The 21,144-nt window shown below is 44.2% G+C and overlaps 1 protein-coding gene across 1 annotated transcript in view; it reads right to left on the bottom strand.

Moving 5' to 3' along the window:
* aebp2 (AE binding protein 2) overlaps positions 1–19,219 on the bottom strand; it is a 29,254-nt gene extending 10,035 nt beyond the window's left edge. Inside the window, exons 1-5 of the mRNA XM_060903853.1 lie at positions 18,224–19,219; positions 12,792–13,002; positions 4,185–4,292; positions 3,842–4,028; positions 3,630–3,754 (exon numbers count right to left, since the gene is read on the bottom strand). Of these exons, the coding sequence (XP_060759836.1) occupies positions 3,630–3,754; positions 3,842–4,028; positions 4,185–4,292; positions 12,792–13,002; positions 18,224–18,657 (1,065 nt within the window). The 5' untranslated portion in view covers positions 18,658–19,219. The remainder of the gene's footprint in view (positions 1–3,629; positions 3,755–3,841; positions 4,029–4,184; positions 4,293–12,791; positions 13,003–18,223) is intronic.
* Between the last annotated feature and the right edge of the window lie 1,925 nt (positions 19,220–21,144).

Genomic DNA, 21,144 nt, shown 5'->3' with positions numbered 1-21,144 from the left:
TGGGTATTGTATTGGCTTTTTTCCCCTGTTTTTGGGGTCGGAATTCAGTAAAATTGTAAGTAAAATATAGCCTTTGCCCCCAACATGTTGAACTGGTAAAAATCAGCTTGAGATGTCACCAGAAGCCACGAAATGAACCCTGATATTTCAAAATTTTCCAGGAGAGCACACCTGCCCCCAGACCCCCCCGCTTACACGTCATCTACAGGACCATGCTCTTTGCACTGAGGAAGAGAGACACGACACACTCCTCATTCCAGTTTTTCTTGGGGAAACCCGAACAGCTTAGTGACAAGTTCATTAGTGAAGGTTTTGGGAGGGATGAGGTTCTGCTCCACAGCTGTGATTGTGTGCTTTACCATGTTTCTTCCATCCACTAGGATGGTACAGTTTATTGCCTTTAACATCGGCTAATAAAGGTGGAATTCCTCTGAGATCTTTGGCCGACACCCGTTACCAATTCAACAACTATTTACTCTCTTCAATCTTAGGTAACATAATATAACGGCATATTAGGGCCATTGTTGGTTTTATATAAAAAATAAAGCCACACAGAGCTGAGGGAGGGGTAATCCACTGAGTCACAAATTTCCAAGGAGGGGAAAAAAAGTCCCCACTCAGTGCATATTTTTTTTTTGGGGTCAAGGAACCAGATCACTTTGCAAGATCAGATCGATGTCATCACACCACAGACACCACAGCTGAGCTGAGAGTTACAGGAAATGCAGTCTTTCTTCCCCGACTGCACACAATATAAAAGAATAAAGGGCTAAGAGATTTAACTACATTTCCCAGAATGCACTGCAGCCGGGAAGCATGTGATTGTAGTCTCAGAGAATATCCAAGTTTTTCCTCATATTTACATCAATCCCAGGAGTCCCCCTCCCTAGAACATTACCCCCCTCACCAGCTTTGTATTTTTATTTTTTTTAAACCTACAATGGCCCGAATACACCTCCGGAACATTCCCACTCTGTTTTGTATGATACACAGGTCTGAGACACAGCCCCTGTATTTCTGAGAAGTCTCAACAGTACTGAAGATGTGTTATAAAAATAAACTTTAAAATTTTTGTGAACAACAGTGTAGCTGTGAAGCGAGTACACAGCTACAGGCCTTAATTTAAAGCCAAGAGGGCAGCAGGTCAATCCTTCAGCTGAGAACGTACACAGCCGTCTGAGCAGTTAGCTGACAGGAGACAAGTTCGAAAGAAGGAGAAAAAGAGAATGTCAATAACAACTAGCTAATTTGTATTCAGAGATAACACATGCAATTTGCAAACTGCCTGGGTAATAATCATCCCAAAGCTTAAACACGGGGGGGGAATAAAACTAACATACCTGATGAGCAGGTGGTACATTTGACTAGCTTTTGCCCCAAAGACCCGGACACACCACCAAACCCACACCATTAGCCACTAGATTGCTAAAATAACTTCATCACTGGTAGCCATCCAACTTAACCCATTTGCTAGATAATTAGAGAACAAATAAAATAAATTGCATTACCAAGTTCAGTAATAAAAAGTGAATTAAGCTCAGTCTTTCTTTCTCTCAATCATGGATCAGACGCTCTCACTCCTCCACTTCACTTGTCTGCTTTCACACCTACCTGAAATCGACACACTTGGTTGGTTGGTTTGTTCTGGCCTGGTTTTACATTATACATGTTTATTTAAAAAAAAAAAAAAAAAAAAAAAAAAAACACAAGTGAAACAAACCTGCAAGTGCACGGAGAAAAAAAAAAATCTTGTTCTTCTGAGCACAGGGAACACGGAGCCGTGGATAAATAAATATCATTATAAATAATAGTTTAGCAGCACGGTAGTGTAGTGGTTAGCATGGTCGTCTCACAGCAAGAAGGTTCTGGGTTCGATCCCAGTGGCCGATGGGGGCCTTTCTGTGTGAAGTCTGCATGTTCTCCCCACAGTCCTAAGTAGGGGTGGGTATTGGCAAAGAAGTCACGATTCAATTCGAATCACGATTCACATGCTACGATGCGATACTATCACGATGCATCACGATTCTTGAATTATTGCGATGCATTGCGATATATTCAACATACTTCAGTGAAAATGTAAAAAAAAAAAAAATAGAGCATAATTACCAGTGGCTGTGTACGATCTGGATAGTGTCTCCAATTGATGCATAACTTGGAGCAACTCAGTTCATAACTGAATTTAATGAAACGACTTTGGAGGTAGTTGCCATTAAAACAAATACTGTTTCCATACTTAACGAGTGGACACACTAATGACAAAAATTGCATAGGATTTATAAAACTAAAAATAATAAAAGAAAACTAATAGCAGCAGTTTTCAATTTCTTTGCAGCACCTGCAGTATGGGAGGACAAGGCAATAATAAATATCAAAATATATATATACTATATTACTCAGTACATTAAATTATCATCATCATTATATTATTTGTTACATTACTTTACATTATATTTAAATGCCTTATGCATTTATAGTTTGTGGAGCATCCTCAAATTAGGAAACAATACACTCATTTAGCATATTTCTTTTAGCATGTTGTAGTACCGCAGCAGTTATGTCAGACTCGGTGAGTGTGCAGATGTCCTTCTCAGATTTACGTATTTCTGCAGACAGGAGTGCAGCGTGGATGGCAGGCTGTTGCTCTAAAAAGCGCTCAAGCATGTCGTGCGCGCTGTTCCAGCGAGATTTGTAAACAGAGTCGCAGTCGCATATGATGTCTATGCAGAATGTCTAGGTCGCAGTAGCCCGCCGCCGGAAATGCCACTGGCATGAAGGCAGCGGGCGTCAAAGACTCCACGGCGACATCTACAGGACTGGAAGTTGTATTCTACTTGTTTTTGGCTGATGTTCGCCAACCATTCATACAATTTTATTTATTCATTTTTTAAAATTAATAATCGATATTTGGCGTCAAGAATCGATGCAGTATATCGTGAAAGTTAGTATCGCGATGCATTGTCATGACGATTATTTTGCACACCCCTAGTCCTAAGGCCTTCAGATTCAGTAAAATACCCCCCCACTAGGGTTGCACAAGCCAGTGCATGCTTAGTGCCGGTCCCAAGCCTGGACAGATTGGGGAGGGTTGTGTCAGGAGGGGCATCCGGTGTAAAAACTGACACCAAATCAAATATACACATCATGATGATCCTCTGATGGGAGCAGCCAAAAGACGGAGATTATAAACAATAGTTTTTTAAAGTGGCTTTGTTTTTAATTTGGCATCCAAATATCCTGAACACACAGCACTCCTGCAGCACTACAGCTCTGTCCTTTGGCTCGCACACACATCAAGGAAACAAATGCTGCCTACAATCCAAATGTACGTCATGTCTGGGTCACTTCAGGATCGAATCACTTTCTCACAATCTAACCACGCTCAAGTTCAACTGGAACCAGACCAAGATCATGTCACTCAGATGGTCCGAGTTCCCAACAAACCTGACCCGAGCAGCGAGGGTGACTCGAGGCAGCTGAGAAACACCATGTTTAAGAGCATTTATCCCACTGACTTGATAATGACTCGTTTCATGTACAACAAATATCTGACTTGCAGCTTAAAGATATTTCCTGAAGGATGAATGGAACAAGTAAGTGTTCACATGCTTGCACACGTCCTGCACACTCACCGTGCTGTGAAACACCACACTGTGGCCCTTGCCCTGGCTCTCAATGTGGGTTGCCAGATTGAGACAGATGGCACGATGACGGATGGCATCCATCGTTTGTGCATCAAAGAAGTCATGTGGCCGAGCTGGAACAGGAAGTTTGGGTGAGAAAAGCGATACATAAAAGATAAACCACTGCTATTAAAAAAAGTGACTGGGACACCAATACATACGCAATGACCTCCTGCATTTGTTCTTCAGCTTCCTGCGTTTGCTGAGCCCTGCTTTGGAAGGCGACTCTTCCTTAAGCTTGGCCTGGCTGGACAGCTTGGATGAGTTCTGTGAGCTGAAGTGGGTGGGTACGTGACGCGCTAGTCCTCCCTGAGACGCAAAGGTGGCATTGCAACCACCCACTACACACTGGGAAAAAAAAAAAAAAAGAATGATTCAATGAAACCAGATGAAGGAGTGAATAAACAAATGCCAACTTTTTAGGAATTACTAAAGAGTGAAACTCTTGGTACACAAGCTGGGTGATGTAACGGACTCGCACTAATCCACAGAACTCGGTCTTACCTTGAAAGGTTTATCACCACTGTGGGAAAGCATGTGTCTCTGGAGCCAGCTCTGGCTAGTGGAGGGTGTGTTGTACACCTTACAGCCTTTCCACAGACACACAAACACCTAGCACACACACATTAAACAGCAAGGCTGGTCAATACGGTGAGAACATCGAGATACAGTTGAACAGAGCATGTTACATTGACGTGCCCAGATCATACACAACTGTATCACCACTAGTGCTGATGGAATCTTCTGCTCACACAGACACCAGCAGCTTTAGTTCAATGTCCAGGATGCACATCACACTCGAGGAGTATAAACAGCGGCAGATAAGTATTTAGATCATGAAACAAACATGTCAGTTACGGGTCTCCGTGAACACTGACCCCAACATACCGGAAGAACGTGTACTGTAATACTGTTCAGTTCTGATCCGTCTGAAAGTGTTTAAACACACTAGGGCTGAACGATCTATCGTTTTCGACCGAAAATCGCGATGTCAGACAACACGATTTTGTGATCGTCAAAGCCGCGGTTTTTCTCAGTGCTCCTAAACTGACCCATGTTTTGTTTCGTCAAATAAATTGTCCTCATTTTTTTACACTACAGACAAAAAAAATTACGTTCAGGAAAGCCTTGTGGCACTCAGTGTGAAAGAATTTTGTGAATATCTCCTTCCGTTTTCGTGTAAATCCCCATTGTTTGGAGGGAGCGCACTGAGGAAAAAGTGCGCTTTCTCTGTGTCTGAGCGCGCGGGTGGGGGAGGGGCTGATCGCTCTCTCTCACACACACAGGAGGGAGGGGCCCTGCAATAGCGACTGCTACAGCCACTGCATCATTCTTATTTCCCACAGGGGAATTGTTGGCTCTAGTTATAATTTACAATGCTTATGTACATTCTTTTACAAAAGTGCAATATTTTGATGCTGCTGAGCCATTGATCAGCCTTTTTTTATGTCTGATATGTTGTAGATGGGAAAAGTAAAAGAAGCAAAAGTTTACTTAAGAAAGATGGCTCTCTTTTTATTATTTTAAGTTATTATAACTTGTTCCTCAGGCACTCAATGTTAATAAACAGGCCTACATTTGAAATCTGTTGACCTCAGTTTTCATTCTTGCATTAGCTTTATAGAATTCATTGTATTAATTAATTTGCACTGAAACTTGATTTAAAGAAAAAAAATCGTGGTTGAAATCGAAATCGCAATATCTGCCAGAAAAATCACAATTCAATTTTTTCTTAAAATCGTTCAGCTCTAAAACACACCTTACAACACAACGCTTGGTGGCTCTTTAAAATAGTATTAAATGTATTAACTTATTAATATTTTGCAGGAAACTCTCTTATTGACATTTATTTCCCAACACCAATAAAGCAGATGAATCCTAACATCAGCCAATTGATACATGGGTCAGGCCCTAATAGTAACAGCCTTCCTATCTCCACTCACTGGCCACTTTATTAGGAACACCCATACATCCACCTGCTGTTTTCTGCAAGCCAATACCTTGACAGCAGCACAATGCATAAAATCAGAATGCAAAAAATTGCGATCTCAAAGCAGGCTTATAGTACTCGAGTCTGACTCGTGCCCTAATTTTAAGGACTCGTGACTTGACCTGGACTTGAGCACTGATGACTCGGATTTGGACTCGTGCATTAACTGCACTCAGACCCGTAAATTGGAGACGAGGACTCTGATTTTTTTTTTTTTTTGTAACATGCCATAATAATTTGGCATAAAAATATTTGTATTTACATTACTTTTTATACTAATTTTGTGCAAGAGAATGCACATTCACCTGTTCATACGTCATGTTCAGGAACAAACTAACGTTAACGGCGCTAAAATGCCTGGAGAGAACGCCCCAAGGATTGTTCACTTTGCTTATACAGACTTCTTATGAAGTGGCGGGAAAAAAAAAAAAGAACACACTGCTGTGTGTTCCATACGTAAAAGAACCATCAAGGAGACGACGGGGACAACCTCGAACTTCAATAGTCATCTGGCAAAACTCCACCCAAAGAAGGAAGTGATGCGCTATGTTCATTGCACCGGTGATAGTGGGCGGGACTTGCTTGCTGAGCGATAAACTAGCTAGTGTTAACCCTCTCATGTTATTTGCCTTGTTAATAGTGGGCGGGGCTTGCTGAGCAACAAACAAGCTTTTTATCTGTAGCCTAGTAACTAAAATGGGGCAGTCGAGCAGTAACGTTACTCCAGCACAGTAGCAGAGACGCTTTCACATAAAAGGCAGCAACAGCCACCGTCAAATGGTGCGGATGGAGTCTTGTTCTTGGACTTGAACACTGGGGACTCGAACTAGAGGTTTAGTGACTTGACTACAACACTGTCTCAAAGTGTGACTTTCACTGTGGCATAGGTGTTGGGTTGAGCATTTCAGAAATTGCTGATCTCCTGGGGTTTTCTCTCTCACACACACACCAGTCTCTAAAGTTTACACAGAATGGTGTGAAAAACATCACTGAATGAGTGAGTGAGTGACAGTTCTGTGGGTGGAAACAAACACCTTGTTGATGAAAGATCGGAAGGAAATGGCCAGGTTGGTTTGAGTCTTTTTGCCTGGAAGGATATAGTAACTCATATAATCACTCTTTACAACCATGGTGAGCAGAAAAGCATCTCAGCATGCAACAGCAGAACACACTGGGTTCCACTCCTGCAGCCAAGAACAGGAATCTTAGAATCAACAACACATTCCTATTAAAGTGGCCGGTAAGTGTATCGCTTGAGCAGAAATTAAAAACAAATCTGAGACATGGAAAGGAAGAGAACAGAGCAAAGATGTGCATTTTAAAATGAACATTCCCAGCTTGATCTGACTAACACATTTACAGTGGATTAAAGTGTGCTGATCTCATCATCTACAGCAGTATGGCTGTGTAGAACGTCATCCCTTCCCTCATTCCTTTATCATTCCAGCGTTTCCCAAAGAATGAGACTGTGTGTGGTGAGGGGGTGGAGATGTGTAGAAGGAGGCACACCCACAGTTCATGAAATTCAAATTATTAAATAATACCCGCAAACGTTTTTACTGCCAAGTACTTTGTGACAAATAAATAATCCAACTGAATGAGCAGACACACAGAGAGAGAGAGAGAGAGAGAGAGAGAGAGAGCAGGGCGAGGAGGGATGAGTGAATCAATGTGCAGCTCTGTAATGAAACAGGACACTGATTTTAAAGAGTAAATACTGTATGTGGCGGTTGGTGTTGATATCGTGGAGCGAGAACACAACTAACTCGAGGCGAGTGAAACACTGCATTCTGTAACCTCAGCCTGGTACACGGTGCCACTCCTACAGCCTCCACAACCAAGTATTCAACTGTGCACCAGTTTACACTAACAAAACAACTCGCCAATTTTCTTTCAATGCACATTCATTCCACAAAATAACTGCAGATCGATGCGATTTGTATCGGCTCACTACTGCCACCGCAAGGTCTTTACACATGCAGGGTGAAGCAAATAAACCGCGCAAAAGTCCAGGCTGATGAATTTAATGCAACATTAATATTAAACATTTCACATGAGATGCTTATGTGAACATTCTACAAAAATAATTATGTGATCGATTCATAACAGGTGGCGATGAGCTGGTGCTTCTTCTTTCATAATTAAAGAAAAAGTGCTGTGCCGGTGTTCCTCTGCTGAGCAGTAGGTGAGAGCGTGGGGAGTTTCACTGCTGGGTTCAGGAGTTATGGAGACTGAGATCAAGCTTCGGCTACAGACCACAGACTGGACACACACTGCTTTCGTTACTGAGATCCTTGACTGTTTTTCCCCCCGAACACTGTCTTTACACTATCATTTTCAGTTTCCTTGTGAAACAGCGCTGGGGTTTGAAACACAAACTGAGCGAGAGACTCGACCAAGCCTGCAGCAGGGTGTTCCTTTCACAGATGAAATATTAGAAAAATCTAACCTGCTACAAAAAAATTGCTTTTTCACATACGAACATTTGCCTTTCATGTGAAAGTGTTCATTTATGGGATAGTCACTCGAAGATGTATTTTTTCAGATGCTGTATGCGTAAAGGCCTTAAAGTTCAATAAACCACCAGATTCAGAATTCTTCACACAGAGCTCTATGCAGAAAAACAGTGTTCTGTGAGAGAAACCATAAATACATTCTTAAATTTCTTTAACACAAAAGCATTGTTTAACCCTCTGGGGTCTGAGGGTATTTTCTGGCACACTAACAATTTTGGCATGCTCTGATTTTGTCAAATTCTGAAAATACTGCTTAGATTTGTAAAGTCAGATGACTTCTTTTGTATTCAGCACAAGTTCAGCTACAATAATTTCTGTAGTATGTGTCATGATTGTACTGAAAGAAAAAAAAAATGTTGGAAAAAGCAGTTTTAGAACTGTGTTGGAATGTGTGAAAAAAACATGACCTTACTTATTGTGTTGAACCATTTGGGTCACTTGAGGTGAGTCTGTTCAGCACAAACTTAAATCTGCTCTATTGATTTGGACAATTAACCAGCCATCAAAAAAATTGTCTCTTATTGTTTTGGGATGAAGGGTTGGCAATGGGAGGGGTATTCAATGAGAAAAGTAAAAATTTCCATTCCATTCAATGAGAAGAGTAAAAATTTCCATTCCATTGCCAACTCTTAATCCCATCAGGTCAGGCCACAATGGGTAAGATCTTTCCCCCCCTGCCACACACACACACACACACACACATTCCAATACAGTTATAAAACTGCTTTTTACAACAGCTTCATTTATCTGGTATTTGACTATTCAGTGTGTCTTGAAATTAACTCTTGTACCATTTTACTCAGTTCAGAGCCCCAACCAACTCTGTTACACAGTTACTCTGTAATTTTGCTCCCAATCCAAATTTTACTCTAAACTCAAGCAAAATTAACTATTTTTGAGAAAAATACTCAGTCATTTTTCCTGTGTATGCACTACAGCACACATATCAACCTATCTCCTCATAATAAATAGAAGAAATATTTAAACTTACTTGAGTTGATCTTTGGCTGGATGAAGTAAAATAAAATAAATAGAATAAATAAATAGAAATTTTAAAAAGGCACTGCATCAGTGTCGCAGTTCTCAAGATCGAACTGAACTGCTGTCCTGAATCATTCGAAGCACATAAAATCCATGTGCCATCTCGCAACAAGTTTTACAGTGGTGCTTGAAAGTTTGTGAATCCTTTAGAATTTGATATTTCTGCATAAATATAACCTAAAACATCATCAGATTTTCACACAAGTCCTAAAAGTAGATAAAGAGAACCCAGTTAAACAAATGAGACCAAAATATTATATTTGGTCATTTATTTATTGAGGAAAATGATGCAATATTACACATCTGAGAGTGTCAAAAGTATGTAAACCTCTAGGATTAGCAGTTAATTTGAATGTGAAATTAGAGTCAGGTGTTTTCAATCAATGGGATGACGATCAGGTGCGAGTGGGCACCCTGTTTTATTTAAAGAACAGGGATCCATCAAAGTCTGATCTTCACAACACGTTTGTGGAAGTGTATCATGGCACAAACAAAGGAGATTTCTGAGAACCTCAGAAAAAGCGTTGTTGATGCTCATCAGGCTGGAAAAAAAGTTACAAAACCATCTCTAAAAAGAGTTTGGACTCCACCAATCCACAGTCAGACAGACAGATTGTGTACAAATGGAGGAAATTCAAGACCATTGTTACCCTCCCCAGGAGTGGTCAACCAACAAAGATCACTCCAAGAGCAAGGCATGTAATAGTCGGCGAGGCCACAAAGGACCCCAGGGTAACTTCTAAGCAACTGAAGGCCCTTCTCACATTAGCAAATGTTAATGATCATGAGTCCACCTTCAGAAGAACACTGAACAACAAATGGTGTGCATGGCAGGGTTGCAAGGAGAAAGCCACTGCTCTCCAAAAAGAACATTGCTGCTCGTCTGCAGTTTGCTAAAGATCACATGGACAAGCCAGAAGGCTATTGGAAAAATGTTTTGTAGACGGAGGAGACCAAAACAGAACTGTTTGGTTTAAATGAGAAGCGTTATGTTTGGGGAAAAAGGAAAACGCTTCATTCCAGCATAAGAACCTTATCTCATCTGTGAAACATGGTGGTGGTAGTATCATGGGTTTGGGCCCGTTTTGCTGCATCTGGGCCAGGACGGCTTGCCATCATTGATGGAACAATGAATTCTGAATTATACCAGCAAATTCTAAAGGAAAATGTCAGGACATCTGTCCATGAACTGAATCTCAAGAGAAGGTGGGTCATGCAGCAAGACAACGACCCCAAACACACAAGTTGTTCTACCAAAGAATGGTTAAAGAAGAATAAAGTTAATGTTTTGGAATGGCCAAGTCAAAGTCCTGACCTTAATCCAATCGAAATGTTGTGGAAGGACCTGAAGCGAGCAGTTCATGTGACGAAACCCACCAACATCCCAGAGTTGAAGCTGTTCTGTATGGAGGAATGGGCTAAAATTCCTCCAAGCCGGTGTGCAGGACTGATCAACAGTTACCGCAAACGTTTGGTTGCAGTTATTGCTGCACAAGGGGGTCACGCCAGATACTGAAAGCAAAGGTTCACATACTTTTGCCACTCACAGATATGTAATATTGGATCATTTTCCTCAATAAATAAATGACCAAGTATAATATTTTGGTCTCATTTGTTTAACTGGGTTCTCTATCTATTTTTAGGACTTGTGTGAAAATCTGATGATGTTTTGGGTCATATCTATGCAGAAATATAGAAAATTCTAAAGGGTTCACAAACTTTCAAGCACCACTGTACCTCAAACAGCCTAAACTAGGGCTACGTTTACATTAGACCGTATCTGTCTCGTTTTCTTCGCGGATGCACTGTCCGTTTACATTAAACCGCCTGGAAATGCCAGGAAACGGGAATCCGCCAGCGTCCACGTATTCAATCCAGATCGTGTCAGCTCCGGTGCTGTGTAAACATTCAGAATACGCGGATACGCTGTGCTGAGCTCTAGCTGGCGTCTCACTGGACAACGTCACTGTGACATCCACCTTCCTGATTCGCTGGCGTTGGTCATGTGATGCGACTGCTGAAAAACGGCGCAGACTTCTGCCTTGTATCACCTTTCATTAAAGAGTATAAAAGTATGAAAATACTGCAAATACTGATGCAAATACTGCCCATTGTGTAGTTATGATTGTCTTTAGGCTTGCCATCCTTCCACTTGCAAGTGATAAGTGATATGCGCTGGGATCACACACACAGCGGCTCAGTCCCGAATCACAGGTTGTTCACTTCACTCGCGCGCTCTGTGAGCTGCGCAAGGCCAGAGTGCGCACCCTCCAGAGGGCACTCGCTGTTCAGGGCGGAGGGATTTGGAGCGCAGGATGCCTGCGGAGCTGAGCGTATCCGTGTATTGGTATTGCTGTGTGCACGCAAATTGTGTATTGCTGTCGCTGTGTGCACACTAATCGTTTTAAAAACGTTAATCTGATGATCCGCTGATACGGTCTAATGTAAACATGGGCTAGGACTGACAGATTTTATCCTGTTTACGGTGGGCGTTCCCACCGTGAAAAAGAAAGCAATCAAAACTGAAAGAGGGAAAGTGATTATCATGCCGTTACCATGCGAACAGTTTTTTATGATTGTGTAAGTGGGCGCTCAGTGCTCCGACTCCAGTGTGACTGAGTAAGGGAACAAGTTTTATGTTTCATCTAATTTAAGTAATTTAAAAACTATTATAATATTTGGCAGTGGGTACATAGGAAAGTGTAAAGTTTCTGTCACCATATTTATCATGCTTATATGATAAAAAGTTGAAGATATTTAGCCAAATACATGATCTACTCATTCTAAACCTGCCGAGCTTCGCCAGTGAAGCTCTCAACCCCAGAGGGTTACTTTAGGAAATGTGTCTATTTTTTCCACTGAAGCTCTCCAACCAACAGAACTGGGTCTAAAACTAACTTCACGCCGGTTCAGAGAAACATGGATGTTTGGAGGGTCAAGAGTTTGGATGGCAAACTGAACAAAAGCGTGTTGAACGAAATCATGTACCTAAAAACGATCGAGGAAAGTGAGCCAGAGTGAATTTTCAGGGTGAGAGGAGTACAGCTGAAACTTCTACATGAAAACTGACCGTTCCAAAGTGAAAGTTAAGACTTAAACAGTCCTGCTTTTTTTTTTTAAACATTCAGAAACAAACGAGGCTAAAACTGAACGGACATAAAGAAAAGAACACATCTGAAGTAATTATTTCAGCCAAAATAATGAGGGTTACATTTGATATCTGTAAGACAACCATGACTGTTTAAACTTACAGATCATTAAACTGAAATTTCTGACCGCACGCACGTGCGCTGATCATGAATAAAAATAAGCGAGTCATGATGCTGAAACACGCGTCGAAAATGTTAGAGATGAAATCTGACCCAGTGTAGAGAGCATGAGAGTGCCATGACTGTACAGAAAGGCTCATTAACCACACCCTTGCAACTCTGCAGTTTACAGAAAAATAAAAATAAAAAAATTAAAAAACTGGTCGTTACTAATTGTAGTTAGTTATTTTAATTATTCCACATCCTTAATATTCATCACTGCGTAAGAACAGCAGTAACGGAGTGTGTTACTGACCCCTCCACGCTGACCATCGACGTGGACGGAGCGTATGTGCTCAGCCAGGTCTGGGCTGCTGGTGAAGAGCAGAGGGCACTGATCCCAACAGCAGGGATAAGAGGAACCTTTGGTAGATGCTGGAGCTGCTCCTCCGTGGCCGTTCATCATGGCCGGCGTGGAGCGTCCGCTGGATGCTGTGCTCTCCATGTCCATCAGGGTGCTGCTGATACTAAAACACACACACACACACACACAGTTCCAATTGTATTTATAGTTTAGATGAATTAACCCATGTTCACACTCACTAGTGAGGGACATCTGAGTTGAGATTTTCTTAAATCTATGCAAATTAAGTACAATGCAGGAAAGTGATAAATCTAAACAACTGGCTTGAATGACATTTTTTCCCCCGATTAACCCTTTGCTGTGAGTGGTCTGATCTTAATTCAGCCCCCACCTGAAATTGTGTACTATTTCCTGTGTGGAAGAAAAAGATACAACACTTGTCATTTCTGATCCTGGAACCTACTCGCCGACTGCCTACACCCTAAAAAATAAAGGTGCTTCAGTGGTTCTTCAAATCTCTGGATGGTTCCACGGAGAGTCAAAACTCTGTGATGAACCATTACATTATGCGAAAGGTTCTTCACATTGGAAATGGTTCTTCAGAGCCTGGCATTCTCTTACCATTTGCTGGTCAATGCACATAGGCTATGTTTACACAAATCTGTCTTCACTGCTCAAACAAATGGTTTAAATGGTTCTTTAAAGAACTGTTGCATGAACAGTTCTTTGAAGCCCTGAAAAAAGGTTCTTCTATGGCATCGCCCTGAAGAACCGGTACTGGCCCCATTATTTTTTAGAGTGTACTGGGTTTGCTGCTGTTCCAAATGACCGGCAACCTGACGGGTATCTGGGATTCACGGAACCAGTAACATTCGTGTTCAATTTCACCCCTCTTCCATGTGAATAACCCTGTGCCCCCGAGGTCAGGAGACCCTGGCTCATACAAGGTCACCTCGGAACCAGTTCCTGCATTCGCACATTTGTGGTAACTGCGTCTGGGTAAAGTGCACGGTGATGCCCAGGCAGCTCTCCTGGACTGGCACACCCTTCTGTAGTGCCCATAAGAACGACACACTCCTCGCAGAACGGCACGTCGACGTACAGGCTGGATGTCCAACCTGCTTGTAGGCCATGATGAGGAGGTCCATCACCCAGTGGGCCAGTCTTCACCCATTCCCTTACACAGAGAGAGACTGGTAAATAGCTGGTCCCTGTCATGAGCTTCAGAGAACACCATAAGGCACATACCGGACACAAAAGAGAACGTTCTGAAGGTTGGTCCTTGTCAAATGCTGTGAGGATATTTCGCTTGTTCATAAACTTGAGCAATGACTTCAGGCAGAAAGGCAGGTTGGGTGATGGAGGCCTTGAGGTCTGGACCAGCAAGTCCTTATCCCCGTGTCCTGTCAGTGGTCACCACTGAGATGTGCGGGGTATGGAACTGATGGTCATCTGTGGCTCTAAGAGATTTGTGGTCTTGTGAGCTCAAGAACCATAAATCTGTAAGCCAAAGGGTGGCGTATGGTGTTTTCCCCAGTGAAAAGCCAAAGCTAGCAGCTTTAGTGATGAAAGGAGTACGCTCTGGTGCACTACCAACCAGTGTGGGGGGAGAAAAGGGGAGGAAGCACCACTGTGAATCATGCCTTCTTACCCCTCCCTCAGACAAAGCAATGCCAACAAAGAACAATGAAGCGGTGTGAAAGGGTGAATAGGCTTTTACGGGGGGGGAGCTGTGCCTCTGTCCAACTTTTATTCTCTCTCTCGCTCTCTCTCTCTCACACACGTTTAAACAAAGGGACGGACAAGAACCCTACACAATTCCAGAAGCTGCCCCTCACCCAAAACCCCATACAGGGTTTAAACTGGAACGCTAAGAGTCTTTGTATACAGATGCACTCCATGTTTTTCTGGAGTTTAAAACACTACCGAGGGTGGTACCAATCAGTCCCAGGATCAGAACAGGAACTCAAATCATCGCGAAAGCATTTCATAAAGGATTCACTACTGCGACAATAAACTGTTAGATACTGGTTAAACTATAATCGTGCTATTCATACATTTGATCAGGACTTTGGTGATTTGGAGTAAATCAGTAACTCAGTAAGCAGTGATTCACACCAACTAAGAAAATGGTGCTCACCAGTATCAGAATTTAATAAACTGCTCGTAATGGTTAGTTTGTCCAGTCATGCAACTTGGTCCTGCAGATATTTTTATCCTTGGTTGGAGAAAGACCAGATGACCGTCGTCCAACGTTCACCTGCCCGGTTTTTTATGTCCAGGTGTGTCATGATAGTCTAACGGTATTGTTCGAGCATCAAAAAACACATTCAGTAGACTGAGAAAGTAGACTGTTTATATTTACTTACAAAATACCTTACGTTACTTGAGGTATCAAAGGTTTAAGATTAAGGTCATAATCAAAAGTAACCTCTCTTTATATTGACTACAGGGTTATTTTAAAAAAAAAAACCCGAGCATGCTGGTCTCACACGCTAATGCTAGTCAATTCAGTCCACAGCAGGCAGCAGCTGGATGGGATGACTTTCCCACAAGTCTAAGATCTGGTGTGTGGGAAAGTGTACGTCACTGTGGTCAGCCATGATGCTCACGGTCAGTGAGAGGTGAACACAAGATGTTTCTGATTTTTTTTTGTCCTTATCCTTTATCTATTTATATAAAAAAAAAAAAGAAGCCACACTGCCTTTACAGTACACTGACCGAATTTCTTTTTGGAACTGGAAGCATTTACATATAAAGAGACTTAACCATTTTCCTTTGCTAGGACTGGCTTTATTAGATAGTGAATGAAGTTGCTGTGTTGAATTTTGTGTAACGGGCATCATTTTGTTTACATGCCGTGTCGAGACGATCCCACTGCCTTTCTGCTGCTGAGCTGGAGGCTGTGTTTAGATTGGATTCTGAAACACGTCTCCATGGGAGGAGGTCAGTGCTGCTGCATCAGGAAGTGCCATAGTAGGTCACACCGTCGCTCAGGGAGAACAGTGGACAAGGGAATACGTTTTCTCACCATTCCTACATGGGAAAAACAAGATCCGATCTTGTGCATCAGTGGTGCCCGACACTGCTACGGCTCGCGACATGGCTCAAACCCACTGCCTAGGACTCAATCACAAAACTGAATGTTTTTGAATCCCATTGCAATTAAATACTCTTTTTTTTTCCCCTTTCTTCTCCATCAGGTTTGACCGATTTAAACAACTTTTGAGCCAAACAAAAAAGGTACGCAGGAAACCACCATTGCAGGCTCAGGTACCAGAGCACGTTCCTCACAAGATGGCGCCCTGTCCCAACACGACGTGATGCACCTTCACATTCCCCATTTATATACTTTAGTACATAAGTGATGTAAGAGCTGAACTATGAAGAGCTTCAGTTTAAAAAAAATTGTAATATTTAGTTGTCTTTTTTTTTTTTAACTGGATGAGTATAGATTTTGTCCGATACAGAAGGTTTTAGTATCAGAAGAGTTCTATCATGTCATCTCTACTCATGATACATGTAAATACCAAAATCTGGTCAAGCTGGCACCCCCAGCTGAAAAGAAACCAAAAGAAGATTCTTATCTGTGCTAGTTTGGTATTTGAATGACGCTATATGACCAAAAGTATGTGCACCCCTAACCAGCACACCCATATGCCCTTGTTGAACATCTCATTCCACTCCGTTCTTCTCTTCTGGGAAGGCTTTCCACTAGATTTTGGGGCGCGATTGTGGGGATGTGTGTTTGTTCGGTTCAGCTCTAAGAGCATTAATGAGATCAGACGCTGATGTTGAGTTCCAGTGAAGGAACGTGGCAGTGTACATTTGGCTGGCACGGTCGTCTCACAGCAAGAAGGTTCTGGGTTCGAGCCCAGCGGCCGGTGGAGGCCTTTCTGCGTGGAGTGTGCATGTTGTCTGCGTGGCTTTGCTACGGGACGGCCTTGGGCTGAGGTGCCCTTGAGCAAGGCCCCTGACTCCCACCTGCTTCAGGTGGGTTAAAGGCAAAGAGGATGAATAAAAGTTGTTCTACATAAATCGGGCGGCACGGTGGTATAGTGGTTAGCACGGTCGCCTCACAGCAAGAAGGTTCTGGGTTCGAACCCAGCGGCCGGCGAGGGCCTTTCTGTGTGGAGTCTTGCATCTTGTCCCCGTGGGTTTCCTCCGGGTGCTCCGGTTTCCCCCCAAAGTTCAGTTAACATGGGGTGACCTTGGGCCGAAGTGCCCTTGAGCAAGGTACCTAACCCCTGAATGTTCTGCAGGCGCTCTGGTGTGGCTGCGTGTGTGTTCACTGCTTCAGATGGGTTAAATGCAGAAGATGAATTTCATTGTGCATGTGACAAATAAAAGGTTTCTTCTTCTATATATTCTATACAAAACGTGTGCTGGTGGCACGGTGGTGTAGTGGTTAGTGCTGTCGCCTCACAGCAAGAAGGTCCAGGTTCGAGCCCCGTGGCCGGCGAGGGCCTTTCTGTGCGGAGTTTGCATGGTGTCCGCGTGGGTTTCCCCCACAGTCCAAAGACATGCAGGTTAGGTTAACTGGTGACTCTAAATTGACCGTAGGTGTGAATGTGAATGGTTGTCTATGTGTCAGCCCTGTGATGACCTGGCGACTTGTCCAGGGTGTACCCCGCCTATCGCCCGTAGTCAGCTGGGATAGGCTCCAGCTTGCCTGCGACCCTGTAGAACAGGATAAAGCGGCTAGAGATAATGAGATGAGATGAGAAAATGTGTGCTGGCGGCATGGTAGTGTAGTGGTTAGCGCTGTCGCCTCACAGCAAGAAGGTCCGGGTTCGAGCCCCGTGGCCGACGAGGGCCTTTCTGTGCGGAGTTTGCATGTTGTCCGTGTGGGTTTTCTCTGGTTAACTGGTGACTCTAAATTGACCGTAGGTGTGAATGGTTGCCTGTGTCTATGTGTCAGCCCTGTGATGACCTGGCGACTTGTCCAGGGTGTACCCCGCCTTTCGCCTGTAGTCAGCTGGGATAGGCTCCAGCTTGCCTGCGACCCTGTAGAACAGGATAAAGCGGCTAGAGATAATGAGATGAGATGAGAAAACGTGTGCTTCAAACTTTCTCCAGGAACAGTTTGGAGAAGAAGCGCATACGGTCAGGTGTGCGCGTACTTTTGGCCGTTAAAGGCCAGGTCTCAAATAAAACCAAACCAAAACTCAACTCCAACTTCATGGAGATGTCCAGGTCTGGTGCTGACCGAAAGAGATGGTTAAGAAGAATGTCTGAAAACCCCAAACAAACAAAAACTATGAAGAAACCGGCCTGAGAGCGATGGACAGTCCAGAGAAGCAGGGGGCTGGTGTGAGAGGGGCTGTGAGCAGGGTTACCCCGCTGGTGATGGGGTGTAAGGGACATGAGCGGTGTAAACAGACCTGTCCTCGGAGTCGATGCGGCTGAGCGGTTCTCCGTCCGAGGAGGAGATCTCCACACTGGCCCTGCGCTTCATCTCGGTGCCCGTTTTGTCTTCTCCCTTCCTCACGGCGCAGTGGAGCGGCGAGGACACGCTCTCCTCCTCCTCCCTTTGTTCTTGCCTCAGCTCCCCCGTCACGTCCGTCGAGTTCTCCGCACCGCCGCCGCCTTTCTGCACCAACGCCGCCTCCGTGTCCATCTCCTTCTCCTCCGGACCGTCTCTGCTCAGCCCTTCGTCGGTGGACGGGGTCTCCTCGGAAGCCGCGGGTTTCTCCTCCTCGTCCATCTTCACACACTCGCTCTCAGCCGGTTCCTGATCCGGAGCGCGCAGGCCCTCGGGGTTCGCCGTGCCGCTCTGCTCCTCGCTGGGGTTCGGGGAGTCCTGCTCGGAGGCCATCTTGGACAAAAAGACTGTCGAGTAGCTTAAAGTTTAAAGTTTCGAGGGCAGACAAGAGAAAGGAAATCGGTTCCCGTCAGGCCGCGAGCGCGCGCGCGCACACACACGCATACATACACACAGCGCGAAGGGACGTGAGGGGCGGAGCCACGGCCGTGACGTACAACTCCGTGCCTCCACGTGGTGATCACGCTGCCTCGCGCCTTCGCAAACTTCCAGCCAAACAATAGCCTGTGCTGGAAACCGAACCGAAGAGTTTCCGTCTTCGCAACCGCGAGCATCCGATCGAATCGCTGTCCAACTCGGAAAGAAGGCTCTCGGAAAACTCCGAGTCGCGGCTCCGTGACGTCACTCCAACATGGCGGCGCTCATAGTCAAAAGTCAGGACTTGAAAGAGCACCGCGAGTTAAGGTTTCGCATCTAAACCTGCCGCGTCGAGTCAGTGTTACAGGTTGAACCGCTGTTGAGCGATCGACAGGAAATCCTTTACAACTCGTCGACTGTGTTTACGGCTCACGCTGTGAGCGCCATGTTGGTGTCACGTCACACCGAACAACTCGAGAACGAGGTGGAGCACGTGGGTGACTCCCTCTGGTGTCGAGCTTGGCTTGTCCCATTTAAATTTTTTAATTTCTAACAAAATCAGAGAATTGCGTCTTAAACTATTACATAACATCTATTCTACTAATGCATACATCTCCAGATTTTCCGATATTATGACAGCTGTACCTTTTGTAAAAAAAAAAAGATAAAGTGTCATTCATTTATTTTATAAATGCCCATTTGGGGAAATTTTCTTTTCTCTAAAACTACAGTCAAGTATCACTTTGATGAGAAAATCATTATTTTTGGCACTTTCTCATACAATAATAAATCTCCTTATGGTGGCACGGTGGTGTAGTGGTTAGCGCTGTCACCTCACAGCAAGAAGGTCCGGGTTCGAGCCCCGTGGCCGGCGAGGGCCTTTCTGTGCGGAGTTTGCATGTTCTCCCCGTGTCCGCGTGGGTTTCCTCCGGGTGCTCCGGTTTCCCCCACAGTCCAAAGACATGTAGGTTAGGTTAACTGGTGACTCTAAATTGACTGTAGGTGTGAATGTGAGTGTGAATGGTTGTCTGTGTCTATGTGTCAGCCCTGTGATGACCTGGCGACTTGTCCAGGGTGTACCCCGCCTTTCGCCCGTAGTCAGCTGGGATAGGCTCCAGCTTGCCTGCAACCCTGTAGAACAGGATAAAGCGGCTAGAGATAATGAGATGAGATGAGACATTAATGGCCCTTTTCCACTACCCTTTTTCAGCTCGCTTCAGCTCACTTCAGCCCGACACGGCTCGCGTTTCGACTACCTTAGAGCGGCACGACTCAGCTCGCTTCAGCCCTGCTTAGCACCCAAAACTCGCACAGTTTTGGAGTGGGGCTGAAGCGAGCCAAACCGAGCCGAGTGGGGCTAGGGGCGTGAGGAGACACTCCCCTGTGCACTGATTGGTGAGGAGGAGTGTCCTCACATGCCCACACACGCCCCGCGAGCACGCTGGGATCTGTAAACCCGGAAGAATTACGAATTACGAGAATTTCTGAAGCCTTATGCGCCTCGCCTCATCTATACGCTCTTGCCAGTATCAGTTGGCGTTGTCGGTGATAAGCCACAGCACCAAGACCTGCAACACTAACGACTCCATGTTTATTGTTTACTATCCGGGTCGTGAGACTACCGCTTAAAAGATCACTGATGTCACTGTTTGCGCCGCCTAACGACATCACGTGACGTCCACCCACTTTCGCTAACTCCATCCAATGTGTCCACCCACTTCCAGCCAGCACGGTTCAGCGCGGTTGTAGTCGAAATGCAACTCCAACAGCCCCACTCAGCCCGACTCAGCACGGCACGGCTCAGCCCAACTCAGCCGCGTTGGTAGTGGAAAAGCGGCATAAGTGAAATTGTCTGTCATTTCAATTTGCCCTGTTTTATATCTCCTTTTCTTTCTTTAAACTTATTTCCATTTATTATTTTGTTATTTTCACTTATCTTATTACCCCTATTTTTTTTCTATATTATTTACTTTTTGATTTATGCCTTTGTCATGTCTTGGAATGTCTGTCACTTATTCTTACTGTTTTGTTGTTGTATTGTCTAATCTTAAATTAAAATAAATAAAAACCTAAAAAAAAAAAAGGTGGAGCACGTGGGTGATGGTGAGGGATTGGATTAAAGGCGGGGCTACATATGCCCCGCCTCGTTCTCCGGGCTGTTCCTGAGTAGGAATTCCGAGTTGATGGAGCGTTCGCGTTAGGGTTTCCTGGTCGGGAATTTCGAGTTACGACTTTCAGTCGAATGCAGCCCTCGAGCAGTCGCGTCGCTTTCATGTTCACGTTTGGGTGATCCAAATACTGACAATGAGGTTACTGTGGCATGAGCACAGATCATATTACACAACATGTGCTCCAAAAGTCCCAGGGTGGGAAATGGCCCTCTTACAGCTTGCACATCACCAT

This window comes from Neoarius graeffei, chromosome 21 (assembly GCF_027579695.1).
Source record: "Neoarius graeffei isolate fNeoGra1 chromosome 21, fNeoGra1.pri, whole genome shotgun sequence".
Taxonomy (NCBI): domain Eukaryota; kingdom Metazoa; phylum Chordata; class Actinopteri; order Siluriformes; family Ariidae; genus Neoarius; species Neoarius graeffei.
The sequence above is the reverse complement of the archived record's forward strand: the minus strand, read 5'-3'. Positions and strand labels throughout refer to the sequence as shown.